This window comes from Hyla sarda, chromosome 3, assembly GCF_029499605.1.
Source record: "Hyla sarda isolate aHylSar1 chromosome 3, aHylSar1.hap1, whole genome shotgun sequence".
In the NCBI taxonomy this organism is placed as follows: domain Eukaryota; kingdom Metazoa; phylum Chordata; class Amphibia; order Anura; family Hylidae; genus Hyla; species Hyla sarda.
In genome coordinates this window covers 254,544,317-254,560,843 of record NC_079191.1, presented here as the reverse complement: position 1 = coordinate 254,560,843, position 16,527 = coordinate 254,544,317, and the positions used below count along the sequence as shown (strand labels likewise).

At 44.1% G+C, this 16,527-nt stretch overlaps 1 protein-coding gene across 1 annotated transcript in view; it reads left to right on the top strand.

The window, feature by feature from the left end:
- The window catches only part of TRDN (triadin), a 408,805-nt gene that overhangs the window by 126,368 nt on the left and 265,910 nt on the right, over positions 1 to 16,527 (top strand). Inside the window, exons 10-11 of the mRNA XM_056563602.1 lie at positions 10,528 to 10,575; positions 13,544 to 13,591. Coding sequence (XP_056419577.1) covers positions 10,528 to 10,575; positions 13,544 to 13,591 — 96 coding nt within the window. The remainder of the gene's footprint in view (positions 1 to 10,527; positions 10,576 to 13,543; positions 13,592 to 16,527) is intronic.

Sequence of the window (16,527 nt, the reverse complement as noted above, 5' to 3'; positions counted from 1 at the left end):
GTAGACTGCAGGCCCACCCCCTTGTAAACATAAGGAGCAGACCCCTGTATACCACAGCCCCCCTTTAGACAGTGGGCCCCAATTTAAACAGCAGCAGGCCCCCCTTTAGACAGTAGCAGGGCCCCTCCACCCTTTGAGACAGCAGCAGGGCCCCACCCTTTAGACAGCAGCAGGGCCCCCTCTTTAGACAGCAGCAGGGCCCTCCCCCCTTTAGACAGCAGCAGGGCCCCCCCTTTAGACAGCAGCAGTGCCCCCCTTTAGACAGCAGCAGGGCACCCCCTTTAGACAGCAGCAGGGCCCCCTCTTTAGACAGCAGCAGGGCCCCCATTTAAGACAGCAGTCCTTCCCTTTAGACAACAGCAGGGCCCCCCCCTTTAGACAGCAGCAGGGCCCCCCTTTAGACAGCAGCAGGGCCCCCCAATTAGACAGCAGCAGTCCCCCCCGTTTAGACAGCAGCAGGGCCCCCCGTTTGGACAGCAGCAGGGCCACCCGTTTGGACAGCAGCAGGGCCCCCCGTTTAGACAGCAGCAGGGCCCCCCGTTTAGACAGCAGCAGGGCCCCTCGCTTAGACAGCAGCAGGGCCCCCCGTTTAGACAGCAGCAGGGCCCCCCGTTTAGACAGCAGCAGCAGCAGGGACCCCCCGGTAGACACCAGCAGTCCCCCCCTTAAACATTTGTAGCAGCCCCCTCCTTGCAGGCAGCTCACCTCCTCTGTCGGGTGCTGGTGCTGCCGCTCCACTGCCCCGTTCTCCCGTCCTATGGTCCGTATCATGTCGTCCTATGGAGGAGCATGTGACATATACGTCACTCTGCTTCCTCTGTAGCATTATGCAGTGCGCAGGGGAGGAGGCGGAGTGACGTATGTGTCACATGCTCCTCCATAGTACGACATGACACGGACCGGAGGACGGGAGAATGGGGCAGCAGAGTGGCAGCAGGTATCGGGCATGGTATCGGGGACATTAAATGAGTCCCCGATACCATGCAAATAGTTAGTATCGGTACTGATACCAGTATCGGTATCGGAACATCCCTAATTTTTATCTTCTTATAGCTATTGTATTCAATATACATACCTACTAATACAACACACATTTTTTTTTGTTGCAGAAACAACAAAGGAAAAGCCAGAGAAGAAGGAGAAGCCCCAAAAGAAAGACCAAGCCAAAGGTTAGTTGTGGTTATCAATTTATTCATTTAAGCGTTTATGCACACAGCATTTCCGTGCATATAGTTCTGTCCATAGGACAATGATGCCTCTCAAATGAATGCTTTCTAAATACTGTAGTCTACGGACGTTACGCTCCCTACCATAGACATGAATGGAGGGGGCGTGATGTCATGGGGGGGGGGGGGCGTGACATTATGTCACGTCTCCAGTCTCTGAAACCCTGAAGTTTCCAACACTGGAGACGCAGCCCCGCATACAATGCGGGTGCTGCTGGGAGATCGTTTGTCCCAGCAGCGGGCCCCGGTGATCAAACATCGTATCCCCTATCCTCTGGATAGGGAATCCCGCTGCAGGTTACGCTAGCATTGATTTAAATGGGTCCACAGACAGTCCGCAATAGTGTCAGATTTGCGGACTGTCCGAGGACCCATTCAAATGAATGGTAGCATAACTCGCAGGGGGTTTCCTGCAGCTGGAAACCCATTGCTAGTTGCTAGCGTGTGAACGCACCCTCAAACATAAAAAACATTTTGGCTTTTTGTTTTTTCCTTGCCACTATCTATATTAAAATGAAATCCTATATTCTTGCCATTTTTATGCTAGCCACTGAGCCTCATAACCGGCTGATAGATTCTTTTCTGTAGAGATCAATTCTAAAACAGTCATCTCATTATCATAACCGGCAGGATTACAAAAAAAAGTCTACACGAGTTTATAGATAACATGGGATTCACCAATCACAATAGGTGATGCACAGGTCACAGAGCATGTCTAGAAAACTCTCATATAGAAGTCAGTAAGTCATCTTCTGTTCACAGATTTCTATGGTCGATGTAGCTGCGGTAAAGTATATATCTCTAAATGCTCTGGCTGCTATTGAGGGATAGCAACTCCCATAATAGTGTAAAGAAAATAGAATTAAAAACAAACCAACAAAAATAAGATTATAAAAAATAGAATTTTTTCAGCATTTGAGATTTTTTTTAATTATTTAAAATTATATTCCTTTTACCTACATAAATGGGAAAATAGCTGTACCTGTACGGCCTGTACGCAAAACTAAGACCTGGTATAGAAAATTGGCACTGCACCTCTTCCAAATTACCATGTACAATTCATTTGTGGTGTACAAACGTGCAGGAAATACATGCACATACCTGCAATTCCAGGAAAATGTTATTAAGGACTTTCTGTTTGGGGATCCGGAAGGGGAGGGAAGCAAAGCCATAGGATCGGAGAACAGAATAGTTCCAGGGCAACATTTTCCTGCGGTAGTTCCCCGTAGAGAATCGGGGAGCAGGCAACAGAAGCGGTGTCGGGTGTGCTCCAAGCGTGGCATTAGAAAATGCACTATATACCACTATGAGACATGTCCCCACAAACCCGGTCTGTGCATTTTCATTTTCACCATCTTGATAAACCCCTAAACAAAACTTTAAAAATTTTCATTATACCCCTAGATAACTACCTCAGCAGGTTCCCGCTGTTCTGGCACCATAGGGGCTTCCTAAATCCGACATGCCCCCCAAAAAATTCTCTCTCCAAATTTAGCTCCTTCCCTTCTGAGACCTGTAGTTCACCAGCAAAGCATTTTACGTCCTTTTATGGGTTATTTCCTTGCTCAAGGGAAATGGGGCTACACATTTTGGGGTAATTTTTCAGCTATAACCCTTGTAAAAATGAAAAATTTGGGGAAAAACAAGCATTTTAGTGATTATTATTATTTTTTTTACATATGCAAAAGTCGTGAAACACCTGTGGGGTATTAAGGTTCACTTTACCCCTTGTTATGTTCCCCAAGGGGTCTAAAATTCCAAAATGGTATGCCATGTGTTTTTTTTTTTTTTTGCTGTCCTGGCACCATAGGGGCTTCCTAAATGCGGCATGCCCCCAGAGCAAAATTTGCTTCCAAATAGCCAAATGTAACTCCTTCTCTTCTGAGACCTGTAGTGCACCAGCAGAGCACTTTTCACCCCCATATGGGGTGTTTTCTGAATCGGGAGAAATTGGGCTTCAAATTTTGGTTGGTATTTTCTGCTTTAACCCTTTGTAAAAATGTAAAATTTTTGGGAAACCAAGCATTTTAGGTAAAATTATTATTGTTTTTTTTTTTTTTTACATATGCCAAAGTCGTGAAACCCCTGTGGGGTATTAAGGTTCACTTTACCCCTTGTTACGTTCCCCAAGGGGTCTAGTTTCCAAAATGTGATGCCATGTGTTTTTTTTTGCTTTGCTGGCACCATAGGGGCTTCCTAAATGCGGCATGCCCCCAGAGCGAAATTTGCTTCCAAAAAGCTGAATGTGACTCCTTCTCTTCTGAGACCTGTAGTGCGCCAGCAGAGCAGTTTCCCCCCCCCCCCATATGGGGTGTTTTCTGAATCGGGAGAAATTGGGCTTCAAATTTTGGGGGGTATTTTCTGCTTTAACCCTTTGTAAAAATGTAAATTTTTTGGGAAACCAAGCATTTTAGGTACTTTTTTTTTTTTTTACATATGCCAAAGTTGTGAAACCCCTGTGGGGTATAAAGGTTCACTTTACCCCTTGTTACGTTCCCCAAGGGGTCTAGTTTACAAAATGTGATGCCATGTGGTTTTTTTTTTGCTTTCCTGGCACCATAGGGGCTTCCTAAATGCGGCAGGCCCCCAGAGCAAAATTTGCTTCAAAAAAGCCAAATATGACTCCTTCTCTTATGAGACCTGTAGTGCGCCAGCAGAGCACTTTTCAATCCCATATGGGGTGTTTTCTGAATCGGGAGAAATTGGGCTTAAAATTTTGGGGGGTATTTTCTGCTAATACCCTTTTTAAAAATGTAAAATTTTTGGGAAACCAAGCATTTTAGGTAAAAAATAAAAATATTTTACATATGCAAAAGTCATGAAACATCTGTGGGGTATTAGGGCTCACTTTATTCCTAGTTATGTTCCCCGAGGGGTCTAGTTTCCAAAATGGTATGCCATGTGTTTTTTTTTTTGCTTTTCTGGCACCATAGGGGCTTCCTAAAGGTGACATGCCCCCAGAGCGAAATTTGCTTCCAAAAAGCTGAATGTGACTCCTTCTCTTCTGAGACCTGTAGTGCGCCAGCAGAGCAGTTTCCCCCCCCCCCCCCATATGGGGTGTTTTCTGAATCGGGAGAAATTGGGCTTCAAATTTTGGGGGGTATTTTCTGCTTTAACCCTTTGTAAAAATTAAAAATTTTTTGGAAACCAAGCATTTTAGGTAATTTTTTTGTTTTACATATGCCAAAGTTGTGAAACCCCTGTGGGGTATAAAGGTTCACTTTACCCCTTGTTACGTTCCCCAAGGGGTCTAGTTTACAAAATGTGATGCCATGTGTTTTTTTTTTGCTTTCCTGGCACCATAGGGGCTTCCTAAATGCGGCAGGCCCCCAGAGCAAAATTTGCTTCAAAAAAGCCAAATCTGACTCCTTCTCTTATGAGACCTGTAGTGCGCCAGCAGAGCACTTTTCAATCCCATATGGGGTGTTTTCTGAATCGGGAGAAATTGGGCTTAAAATTTTGGGGGGTATTTTCTGCTAATACCCTTTTTAAAAATGTAAAATTTTTGGGAAACCAAGCATTTTAGGTAAAAAATAAAAATATTTTACATATGCAAAAGTCGTGAAACATCTGTGGGGTATTAGGGCTCACTTTATTCCTTGTTATGCTCCCCGAGGGGTCTAGTTTCCAAAATGGTATGCCATGTGTTTTTTTTTTTGCTTTTCTGGCACCATAGGGGCTTCCTAAAGGTGACATGCCCCCAAAAACCATTTCAGAAAAATGTTCTCTCCAAAATTCCTTGTCGCTCCTTCGCTTCTGAGCCCTCTACTGCGCCCGCCGAACACTTTACATAGACATATGAGGTATCTTCTTACTCAAAAGAAATTGGGCTACAAATACAAGTAAAAATTTTCTCCTTTTACCCAATGTAAAAATTCAAAAATTGGGTCTAAATGAACATGCGAGTGTAAAAAATGAAGATTTTGAATTTTCACCTTCACTTTGCTGCTATTCCTGTGAAACACCTAAAGGGTTAAAACACTGACTGAATGTCATTTTGAATACTTTGAGGGTGCAGTTTTTATAATGGGGTCATTTATGGGGTATTTCTAATATGAAGATCCTTCAAATCCACTTCAAAACTGAACTGGTCCCTGAAAAAGAGCGAGTTTGAAAATGTTGTGAAAAATTGGAAAATCGCTGCTGAATTTTGAAGCCCTCTGATGTCTCCCAAAAGAAAAAACACATCAATTTTATGATGCAAACATAAAGTAGACATATTGTGTATGTGAATAATAAAAAAAAAATTGGAATATCCATTTTCCTTACAAGCAGAGAGCTTCAAAGTTTGAAAAATGCAAAATTTTCAATTTTTTCATGACATTTTGGGATTTTTCACCAAGAAAGGATGCAAGTTACCACAAAATTATGTGGTAAAAATATGTCATGAAAAAAAAAATCTCAGAATCAGAATGATAGATAAAAGCATTCCAGAGTTATTAATGTTTAAAGTGACAGTGGTCAGATGCTCAAAAAACGCTCTGGCCCTTAAGGCCAAAATGGGCTTGGTCCTTAAGGGGTTAAGGAACATGGCTTTTCAGATCTTATGTTATCAAGGTAAACATGTTACTTGTTAGATTTTCAAGAGCATGAACTGGTCATTGGTCTCTTGCCTTTGCCACTCGAAAATTTTTATTTACTATTGTTCATTTTGATTTTCACTTACAGATACTGAAGGAGGCTTGTCTAACTACACTGTTCATGATTTTTTTTTTACCTCTAGCTATTATGTAAATGTCATATGACAGTTATCTTAGTGTATAAGAAAATATTTTTATTAGGGATGTCCCAATACCATTTTTTCAAGACCGAGTACGAGTACCGATACTTTAATTCTAGTACTCGCCGATACCAAGTACGAGTACTTTTATTTTAAAGGGAATATGACACCAGGGTGACCCTGTTTCTGGCGCTGCTTACCGTGCTGAAATGTAGGTTCTTTGTTGTGTACAATGGAGGCGGCTGCTGTAGTATGAGCCAAGATCTCTCTCTTCTCCATTAGACAGAAAGGGAATTTGCATTGGCGGCGAGACCTATGACCACATTGTGAGCAACGGTAGAAACCGAGTCACCTGCACTATCTACATATGAATTCAAGTAGGTAGCATCCGCTTGCAGACATTAGCAGCAGCCCCCCCCCCCGGCAGTCATTAGTAGCAGCCCCCCCTGTAGACAGCAACTCCCCCCTGTAGACTGCAGGCCCACCCCCTTGTAAACATAAGGAGCAGACCCCTGTATACCACAGCCCCCCTTTAGACAGTGGGCCCCAATTTAAACAGCAGCAGGCCCCCCTTTAGACAGTAGCAGGGCCCTCCACCCTTTAGACAGCAGCAGGGCCCCACCCTTTAGACAGCAGCAGGGCCCCCTCTTTAGACAGCAGCAGGGCCCTCCCCCCTTTAGACAGCAGCAGGGCCCCCCCTTTAGACAGCAGCAGTGCCCCCCTTTAGACAGCAGCAGGGCACCCCCTTTAGACAGCAGCAGGGCCCCCTCTTTAGACAGCAGCAGGGCCCCCATTTAAGACAGCAGTCCTTCCCTTTAGACAACAGCAGGGCCCCCCCCTTTAGACAGCAGCAGGGCCCCCCTTTAGACAGCAGCAGGGCCCTCCCCCTTTAGACAGCAGCAGCCCCCCCCCTTTAGACAGCATCAGTGCCCCCCCTTTAGACAGCAGCAGGGCCCCACCTTTAGACAGCAGCAGGGCCCCCATTTAAGACAGCAGCCCCCCCCTTTAGACATCAGCAGGGCCCCCCTTTAGACAGCAGGGCCCCCCTTTAGACAGCAGCAGGGCCCCCCTTTAGACAGCAGCAGGGCCCCCCCTTTAGACAGCAGCAGGGCCCCCCTTTAGACATCAGCAGCCCCCCCTTTAGACAGCAGCAGAGCCCTCCCCCCCTTTAGACAGCAGCAGGGCCCTCCACCCTTTAGACAGCAGCAGGGCCCTCCACCCTTTAGACAGCAGCAGGGCCCCACCCTTTAGACCGCAGCAGGGCCCCCCCCCCCCTTTAGACAGCAGCAGGGCCCACCCCCCTTCAGACAGCAGCAGGGCCCTCCCCCCTTTAGACAGCAGCAGGGCCCTCCCCCTTTAGACAGCAGCAGGGCCCTCCCCCTTTAGACAGCAGCAGGGCCCTCCCCCTTTAGACAGCAGCAGGGCCCCCCTTTAGACAGCAGCAGGGCACCCCCTTTAGACACCAGCAGGGCCCTCTACCCTTTAGACAGCAGCAGCCCCCCCCTTTAGACAGCAGCAGGGCCCTCCCCCCTTTAGACAGCAGCAGGGCCCTCCCCCCTTTAGACAGCAACAGGGCCCCCCCTTTAGACAGCAGCAGTGCCCCCCCTTTAGACAGCAGCAGGGCACCCCCTTTAGACAGCAGCAGGGCCCTCCACCCTTTAGACAGCAGCAGGCCCCCCCTTTAGACAGCAGCAGGCCCCCCCTTTAGACAGCAGCAGCCCCCCCCTTTTAGACAGCAGCAGGGCCCCCCTTTAGACAGCAGCAGGGCCCCCCTTTAGACAGCAGCAGGGCCCCCCTTTAGACAGCAGCAGGGCCCCCCTTTAGACAGCAGCAGGGCCCCCCCTTTAGACAGCAGCAGGGCCCTCCACCCTTTAGACAGCAGCAGGGCCCCCTCTTTAGACAGCAGCAGGGCCCTCCCCCCTTTAGACAGCAGCAGGGCCCCAACTTTAGACAGCAGCAGTGCCCCCCCTTTAGACAGCAGGCCCCCCCCTTTAGACAGCAGCAGGGACCCCCCTTTAGACAGCAGCAGTGCCCCCCTTTAGACAGCAGGGCCCCCCTTTAGACAGCAGCAGCCCCCCCCCTTTAGACAGTAGCAGGGCCCTCCCCCCTTTAGACAGCAGCAGCCCCCCGCCTTTAGACAGCAGCAGGGCCCCCTTTAGACAGCAGCAGGGCCCCCCTTTAGACAGCAGCAGGGCCCCCCTTTAGACAGCAGCAGGGCCCCCCTTTAGACAGCAGCAAGGTCCCCCCTTTAGACAGCAGCAGGGCCCCCCCCCTTTAGACAGCAGCAGGGCCCCCGTTTAGACATCAGCAGGGCACCCCCCTTTAGACATCAGCAGGGCCCCTCATTTAGACAGCAGCTGGGCCCCTCGTTTAGTCAGCCGCAGGGCCCCCCGTTTAGACAGCAGCAGGGCCCCCCCAGTAGACACCAGCAGTCCCCCCCTTAAACATTTGTAGCAGCCCCCTCCTTGCAGGCAGCTCACCTCCTCTGTCGGGTGCTGGTGCTGCCGCTCCACTGCCCCGTTCTCCCGTCCTATGGTCCGTATCATGTCGTCCTATGGAGGAGCATGTGACATATACGTCCCTCTGCTTCCTCTGTAGCATTATGCAGTGCGCAGGGGAGGAGGCGGAGTGACGTGTGTGTCACATGCTCCTCCATAGGACAACATGACACGGACCAGAGGACGGGAGAACGGGGCAGCAGAGCGGCAGCAGGTATTGGGCATGGTATCGGGGACATTAAACGAGTCTCCGATACCATGCAAATAGCTAGTATCGGCACTGATACCAGTATCGGTATCGGGACATCCCTAATTTTTATCTTCTTATAGCTATTGTATTCAATATACATACCTACTAATAGAGAAAATAGGAATGTCCAGCGCAGATGGTCGTGCAAAGATGGTTATTCTTTATTGGATAAAAGCCATGACAGGAGGAAAAGTACGTACTTACTTTTCCTCCTGTCATGCACGACCATCTGCACTGGACAGTCCTATTTTCTCTATTGATGTGGTGCTTGCCTTGCACCGTCCACGCGCGTGGGGCCTCTGAGGGTGAGCTGAAAACTCTGTTCATTGCTTGGACATACCTACTAATACTACATACAATTTTTTTTGCTGCAGAAACAACAAAGGAAAAGCCAGAGAAGAAGGAGAAGCCCCAAAAGAAAGACCAAGCCAAAGGTTAGTTATGGTTATCAATTTATTCATTTAAGTGCTTATGCACACAGCATTTCCGTGCATATAGTTCTGTCCATAGGACAATGATGCCTCTCAAATGAATGCTTTCTAAATACTGTAGTCTACGGACGTTACGCTCCCTACCATAGACATGAATGGAGGGGGCGTGATGTCATGGGGGGGGGCGTGATGTCATGGGGGGGGGGCGTGACATTATGTCACGTCTCCAGTCTCTGAAACCCTGAAGTTTCCAACACTGGAGACGCAGCCCCGCATACAATGCGGGTGCTGCAGGGAGATTGTTTGTCCCACTGGTGGGCCCCCGGTGATCAGACATCGTATCCCCTATCCTCTGGATAGGGAATCCCGCTGCAGGTTACGCTAGCATTGATTTAAATGGGTCCACAGACAGTCCGCAATAGTGTCAGATTTGCGGACTGTCCGAGGACCCATTCAAATGAATGGTAGCGTAACTCGCAGGGGGTTTCCTGCAGCTGGAAACCCATTGCTAGTTGCTAGCGTGTGAACGCACCCTCAAACATAAAAAACATTTTGGCTTTTTTTTTCCTTGCCACTATCTATATTAAAATGAAATCCTATATTCTTGCCATTTTTATGCTAGCCACTGAGCCTCATAACCGGCTGATATATTCTTTTCTGTAGAGATCAATTCTAAAACAGTCATCTCATTATCATCACCGGCAGGATTACAAAAAAAAGTCTACACGAGTTTATAGATAACATGGGATTCACCAATCACAATAGGTGATGCACAGGTCACAGAGCATGTCTAGAAAACTCTCATATAGAAGTCAGTAAGTCATCTTCTGTTCACAGATTTCTATGGTCAATGTAGCTGCGGTAAAGTATATTTCTAAATGCTCCGGCTGCTATTGGGGGATAGCAACTCCCATAATAGTGTAAAGAAAATAGAATTAAAAACAAACCAACAAAAATAAGATTATAGAAAATAGAATTTTTTCAGCATTTGAGATTTTTTTTATTATTTAAAATGATATTCCTTTTACCTACATAAATGGGGAAATGGCTGTACCTGTACACAAACCTCTCTTTAGTTAGTAACCGGTGAGACACTGAATGCATCTCCGCGACTCCTTCCTCCACATGGCAACGCGTCTATGGGCGTTTATGCAGTAATACTCCCCTCTGATGTCATTGATGTGGAACTGTGAGTATGGCATGTGATTCTGCACTGCGGGCGGGACAGATATTGCAGCCATGCATGATGGGTCTGACACAGCAGAACCAGAAAGTTGTTGTAAAGGCAGACACACGGGCTAGTGAGTCACTTCCTTGTTGGTGCTATGTTTTTCACTCTATCATGTACTGCCACTTTCAGATCTGTATTTCTATATTTGTCTCATTACAGTAATAACCAAAGAGAAAACTGAACAAAAGGAGAAATCAGAAAAAAAAGTCCAAACCAAAGGTTAGCTAATGTGACATACTGTTCATAGGACAAACAACAGAAGCTATTTCCATATGATCACATTCATTGATCTTCAAAATTTTAAAGGGTTATTCCAGGATTTTTTTTATTTGACTATGCTACAGGGGCTGTAAAGTTAGTGTAGTTCATAATTTAGTGTCTGTACCTGTGTGTGACGGTTTTCACCCTAATATTTATTTTTACCAGCATACAAAATGACTGCTGTTTGCAATGCGGCCGAGACCTGACTCACTAGTCAGCTGATGACAAGGAGCCTGTCTGCTTCAATGGGTGGAGGGATCGCTTGGTGGGGGAGAGATCAATCTGCAACTAATGCAACAGCTGTAGGCACTCTGATTGAAAACCACAGGTCTTTTGAATGGATGCAGCTCATTTATGTTTCAATGGGTGGGGTGGCTGATGTGTGGGAGGGAGGAAAATGGAATTCAGGGATTTCTAGACAGAAGAATAAAACTCAAACAGGAAATACAAGTTCACAAAATGTTAGCCACAGTGTTGTGGTAATCTCACAGCATAGCCATTTAGCCCCAAGACAAGCACAGATCCTTCCTAAGCATGTCCATTACTGTCTGCCTGAAATCACCTTATGGTGGAGAACCCCTTTAAGTATAACTTATTGAAAGCTTGTATAGCCATTGCCAAGCAACAATATTATTTCACTACTATTGTGGCAATAAATCATAAGGGGAAGCTGAATAATATAAAATGTAACAGATTGCCCCAACAGTATAAATACATTTATACATTGAGATAAATGTATACATGTGCCAAACTCAGGTATTAACCATACGACTCCAGAGAATCTACAGTATGCTTTAAAGAGTACCTCTCATTAACTTGATACATTTTATAATCCTCCCAGTTCACTGCCCCCATCATGATAAACCACCCCTGCCTTTATTTTTATTATTTGTTAGTTTTCTACCTTGATATTGCTCTGTATTTTGGGAAGGGGCATTCCCCAGCAGGTGTGGCATCACCTGAAGCCATACAGGGGAGAACTTCCTCCCTTACTCTGCAACCAACTGCAAATGGCAGTTAAGTGTGAGAGGAGCTATGCATGGATAAGACTGGACTACCCCCCCCCCCCCCCCTTAGCACTGCAGACTGCATTTCCTGTGTTTGGAGTCCTAAGTCTGAGCAAAAGATGCGGGAAAAATGTGCTCTGGACAAGTAGGGGACACATAGTGGCAGCTTTTTTAAACACAAATAAAACATAGAAAACTTCATTTTTTTAAACAAAGTATATTAGAAACATTTTTACCATGAGGAGTGCAGTAGCAAAAATTAGTTTTAGTTTTTACGCTCTATATATGATTGTGCTTTAATGATAATTTACTCTGCATAGAATGTACCCAAATTTGGTGAGTGTAAAAAAAAAATGATAATTATAACATAAATGTTTTCTGCTATACCTCACAATTTAAGAGCATCAGAATTTACCAGAATTTAGGAGGAAAGCAGCATGTACCTAATAGCATAACATTTACATTTCAGTACAAACAGAATAACAAGGGTAGTATAAAACAATCTTACTGTGCTACCCTTGCAATTGTTTATGCTGACTATAAACATTATATAAAATCTTACAGAATCTGCTGATTTCAGCCAGTGATCCTGCATTGATCTTGAAATGATCTAAATGCTCGGTCAATCCAAGGGAAAATGTTTATGGGGGAGCTGGGAAAGAAAGCAGCTAGCCAAGCAAGCATTTGGCTGACGGCTATCTAATGTGAAATACAACGTTAGGAACAAGGACATTAATGTTTCATTTGTGATGTATAGAACAAAAGCATTAAGAAAGTAGCAAAAGTAGTAAAAAACTTATCAAAACATTCAGTAGCTGGTATCATATATTGACGTCCTTCTACTATAGCTCTATTTCAGGCCACTATATAACTTGTATATGGCATTTTATATAACTTGAATATGGCAATGTATATAAATTGTATATGGCTCCATCTGATCTCAGCTGCACAGTGGATGGAGACTAGTCTCTTTGATGTCTGCCATACACTAAATACACACAAAAAATATGGGATCCTGTATCCCTACCTCTCTGCAGCAAACCCTAAGAAGTAGCAGCAGCATAAAAGACATAATAAAGCAGTACTTGAGCAGACTAATCTACATCTCTCCCAGAATCCCTTCTGCTTCTCCCTCATTCTTCTCCCTTATCCACCCCTTACTTCTTCATAGACTTCTACGGGCAGGCTGAAGCTAAAAGACTGTGTTCTCACAGCATTTTGGATTCCCCTTTGGATTCTGTGTTGAACAGATAAAAAGGGGAGAGGGGGAAGGAGCCTGATAAGAAAGAAGCATCTTTCTCTGATATACGATATAATACAGACTTTCTTATATTCCCATGTACTATTCACTTATGTAAAATGCCAGTTACACTTTAAACACTACAAGCACTGTAACGATTACTATATCTGACTGTTTTAAAAATGTATATTAGTGAAATAGTTTGTGCACTCTCATTTTCTGTTTACATATGAGTCAGTACTCCCTTCCCTGCTGATAATTAAAAAAATATTTACATAAATTCACCCAGAAAAATAGTAAATAACATAATTTGCTTGTTAAGGATGGCTGACAACCACTTACCACAATACTGTAGTCTGTTTGGGGGAGATTTATCAAAAGCTGTGAAGAGGAAAAGTTGCTGAGTTGCCCATAGCAACCAATCAGATTGCTTCTTTCATTTTTAACAAGGCCTCTGCAAAATGAAAGAAGCAATCTGATTGGTTGCTATGGGCAACTCAACAACTTTTCCTCTGGACAGGTTCTGATAAATCTCCCCTTTGAGTTGTGATATACGTTAGTATGACATTTTTAATAAACAATTCAAAATTGTATAATATGTCAATGAGCCATTTCTTACCACCATGGGACTACATTTTGACACTGCACCAGTAACTTTTGTTTCATTTATCCATTTCAGCAAAAACAGACGAGAAAGAAAAACCTGAAAAGAAAGTTGCAGCCAAAGGTAAAATGTGTATGTCTGTAATAAGGAACTGGCAATTAATAAATGAGATACATAACTTAGCTCACACAGTGCCCTAGTTTAGCTTAAAAAAAAAAAAAAAAATATATATATATATATATATATATATATATATATATATATATATATAATATAGTTTCTCTGTCATCTGCCAGCAGCACAATGATGGGGGTAACTCCACCCCTGTGAGCTTACAGGACCTTAGGTTGTTTTTTTTATTAAAATTATCCTGAGTAACTAGACTCCTCCCCCCCACAAGTGGATATAAGGCTCCCTGTAACCACTCCCCTGAGTTTTTTCTGTCTTGAGAGCAGGACTATAGGACTGACTGCTCTGCTGTGTGTTTTTGGCGCACTCCTTGCTGTTAGTGCCGAGGACAGCATTGCTGAATGTGGCACTATGCTTGCTGCGCTGTGCGTTTTATCTTTCTCTGGCTTGGGTGGGATGTGCGCCACTTCTGTACAAGGAATTCTACTGTATTACTTCTCGCTGCAGTCATGATGGTTTTAACTCGCTCTCCTGTGTTTATATAAGCATGCACTGGGGGATATACCTGCTGTTATCTAGAGTGACTTTATGTAGAGAATAAGCTGACTTAGGATCTACTGACTGGAGGATCACCTGACTGATCAGCTGACTGGTATCACCTCACTGATCAGCTGACTGCTACCTCTCTGCTGGATAAAGATAAGCTGTAGCTCTGTGGTCTTTGCTCCTGCAATATCCGTTTTTTAAATAGATAGACTATAGATATGTCATGTATAATATATGTATGTTACATGTATATTACATTTTTATTATTATTATTACTATTATTATTATTATTATTATTATTATTATTATTATTATTATTATTTTTATCCTCTGTAAGGAGAGGCTTATTTCCTGGCCTCTATATCAGGAGGCTGGTTCATTCTATAGATATGTCTTGCATATTATATGTATATTGCATTATTATTATTATTATTGTTATTATTATTATTATTTGCTTCTGTCAGGAGAGGCTTATATCTGCTTCCTCCTGGTCTCTATATAAGGAGGTGTTCAGACTATAGATATGTCATGCATGTTATACTGCATTATTATTATTGGTCTCTCTCAGGAGAGGCTTATGTCTGTTCCTCCTGGCCTCTATATAAGGAGGCTGGTTCAGACTATAGATTATAGATATGTCATGTATATTACATGTTTAGTACATTATTATTTATTAGCCTCTCAGAAGAGGTTTAGGTCTGTTCCTCCAGATATATATATATATATATATATATATATATATATATATATATATGGAGGCTGGATTGATCTGTGTCTCCTGGAGCTGATTGTTACTGGTACTGCTGGTCTGCTTCTGCGCTGCACTATTTTTGTTTCAATGTGTTTGTTGCTGTTCAATGTGGCTTTATCTTCCGTCTTACCATTTATTTTTGTTCAGGATTTTTTTTTATAGATTCAGAATCTATTTTTTCTATGGCGACAATACGTTGCCTGATGACAGTGACTACACAACTTGTCTGTCATACCGACCTATCCCTCCAACCGTTAAAGAGACAACTATTAGGGACATGTAAAAAGCCAGTGCACATAAGCTTTATTCTGATTGCTGTAAGAATTAAAGGAAACACCTTCAATTCAGAGGACTTCCCTTTGGCATAACATCACTCTCATTTGCCAAAGTTATTTCCGCTATGGTGGTGATTGTCAGGAGACTGGAGATAAGAATTATTCCATACCTGACCACTGACTGATCATTACTGCTATGGTTGTGATTGTCAGGTGACTAGAAATAAGAGTTATCCTATACCTGACCTCTGGCAGATCTTTGCCAGCTCCATACAGTTGTCAGAATTACCTCCTTTCAGATCTAGGCTGGATTATAAATCTGGACAAATCAGATTTAAACCTGAATACATCCGGCAATATCTAGGATTCAGAAAGGTCTCTCAGTCTATGACTCTTCATCTCTCACCAGCCAGGAAGGACAATAAAGTTGTCTTGGTGTCTTTGAATCCCTTGCACAGTGTTCCTTAGAACTCTGAGGTTTCTAGGCTTTTTCTCTTTTGCCGTTTGCATTCTCGCTCGCTTCAGTCGGAGATCCTTCACAGATGGAACAGAAGATTGTCTGATATAGACCCTTCATGTGCTGTCCACAAACACAAGAAGACCAGTAAGTTGGTGGCGGACTTACAGGATGGTTTATAGAACAACTGCTATAGATGATTCTCACAATGGATGCTTCAGGCTGGGAAGGAAGAGCTCATCTACAAGACAGAACAGTCTCTGGAGTCCGTAATTCGGAATAACTTTTTCTTTCCTCCAACCACAAAGAACTCAGAGCAATCGTTTACGCTCTGAAGTCATTCTCCCCTCTCCTTCTGGGGAGAGCAATACAGGTAAGATCAGACAATATAGTCTCCATGTCTTACATAAACAAACAAGGAGGCACCAGATCTCAAATCCTCCACCTGGAGGTGGGGAAGATCTTTGGTTGGGTAGTATCCAGGATAAGGAGGTTATCTCCTGTCCATATCAGGGAGTGCAGAATGTTCTAGTCGATCGTTTGAGCAAGAATATGACAATTCCAAGAGAATGGTCCCTGAATCCAGAGATCTTCAGCCAGATCATACTCCACTGGGATGTACCGGAAATAGATCTTATGGCCGCTCACTTAAATAACAAACTAAAGATCTTCTGCTCCCTTTATTTAGTGGATTGTTCTTTTGTAGTATACACAATGTCCATACCAAAGACATTCCAACTAGCATATATTTCTTCACTAACTTCAATAATACCAAGGGTATTAATAAAGAATGAGCAGGATCTAGCTTCAGTCATTGCGGTGATTCCATTTTGGCCCAAGGTGTCATAGTTCTCCAAGCTTATGCTGATGAGCCGAGGGAGGTATTGAAGGCTTCCTGTAC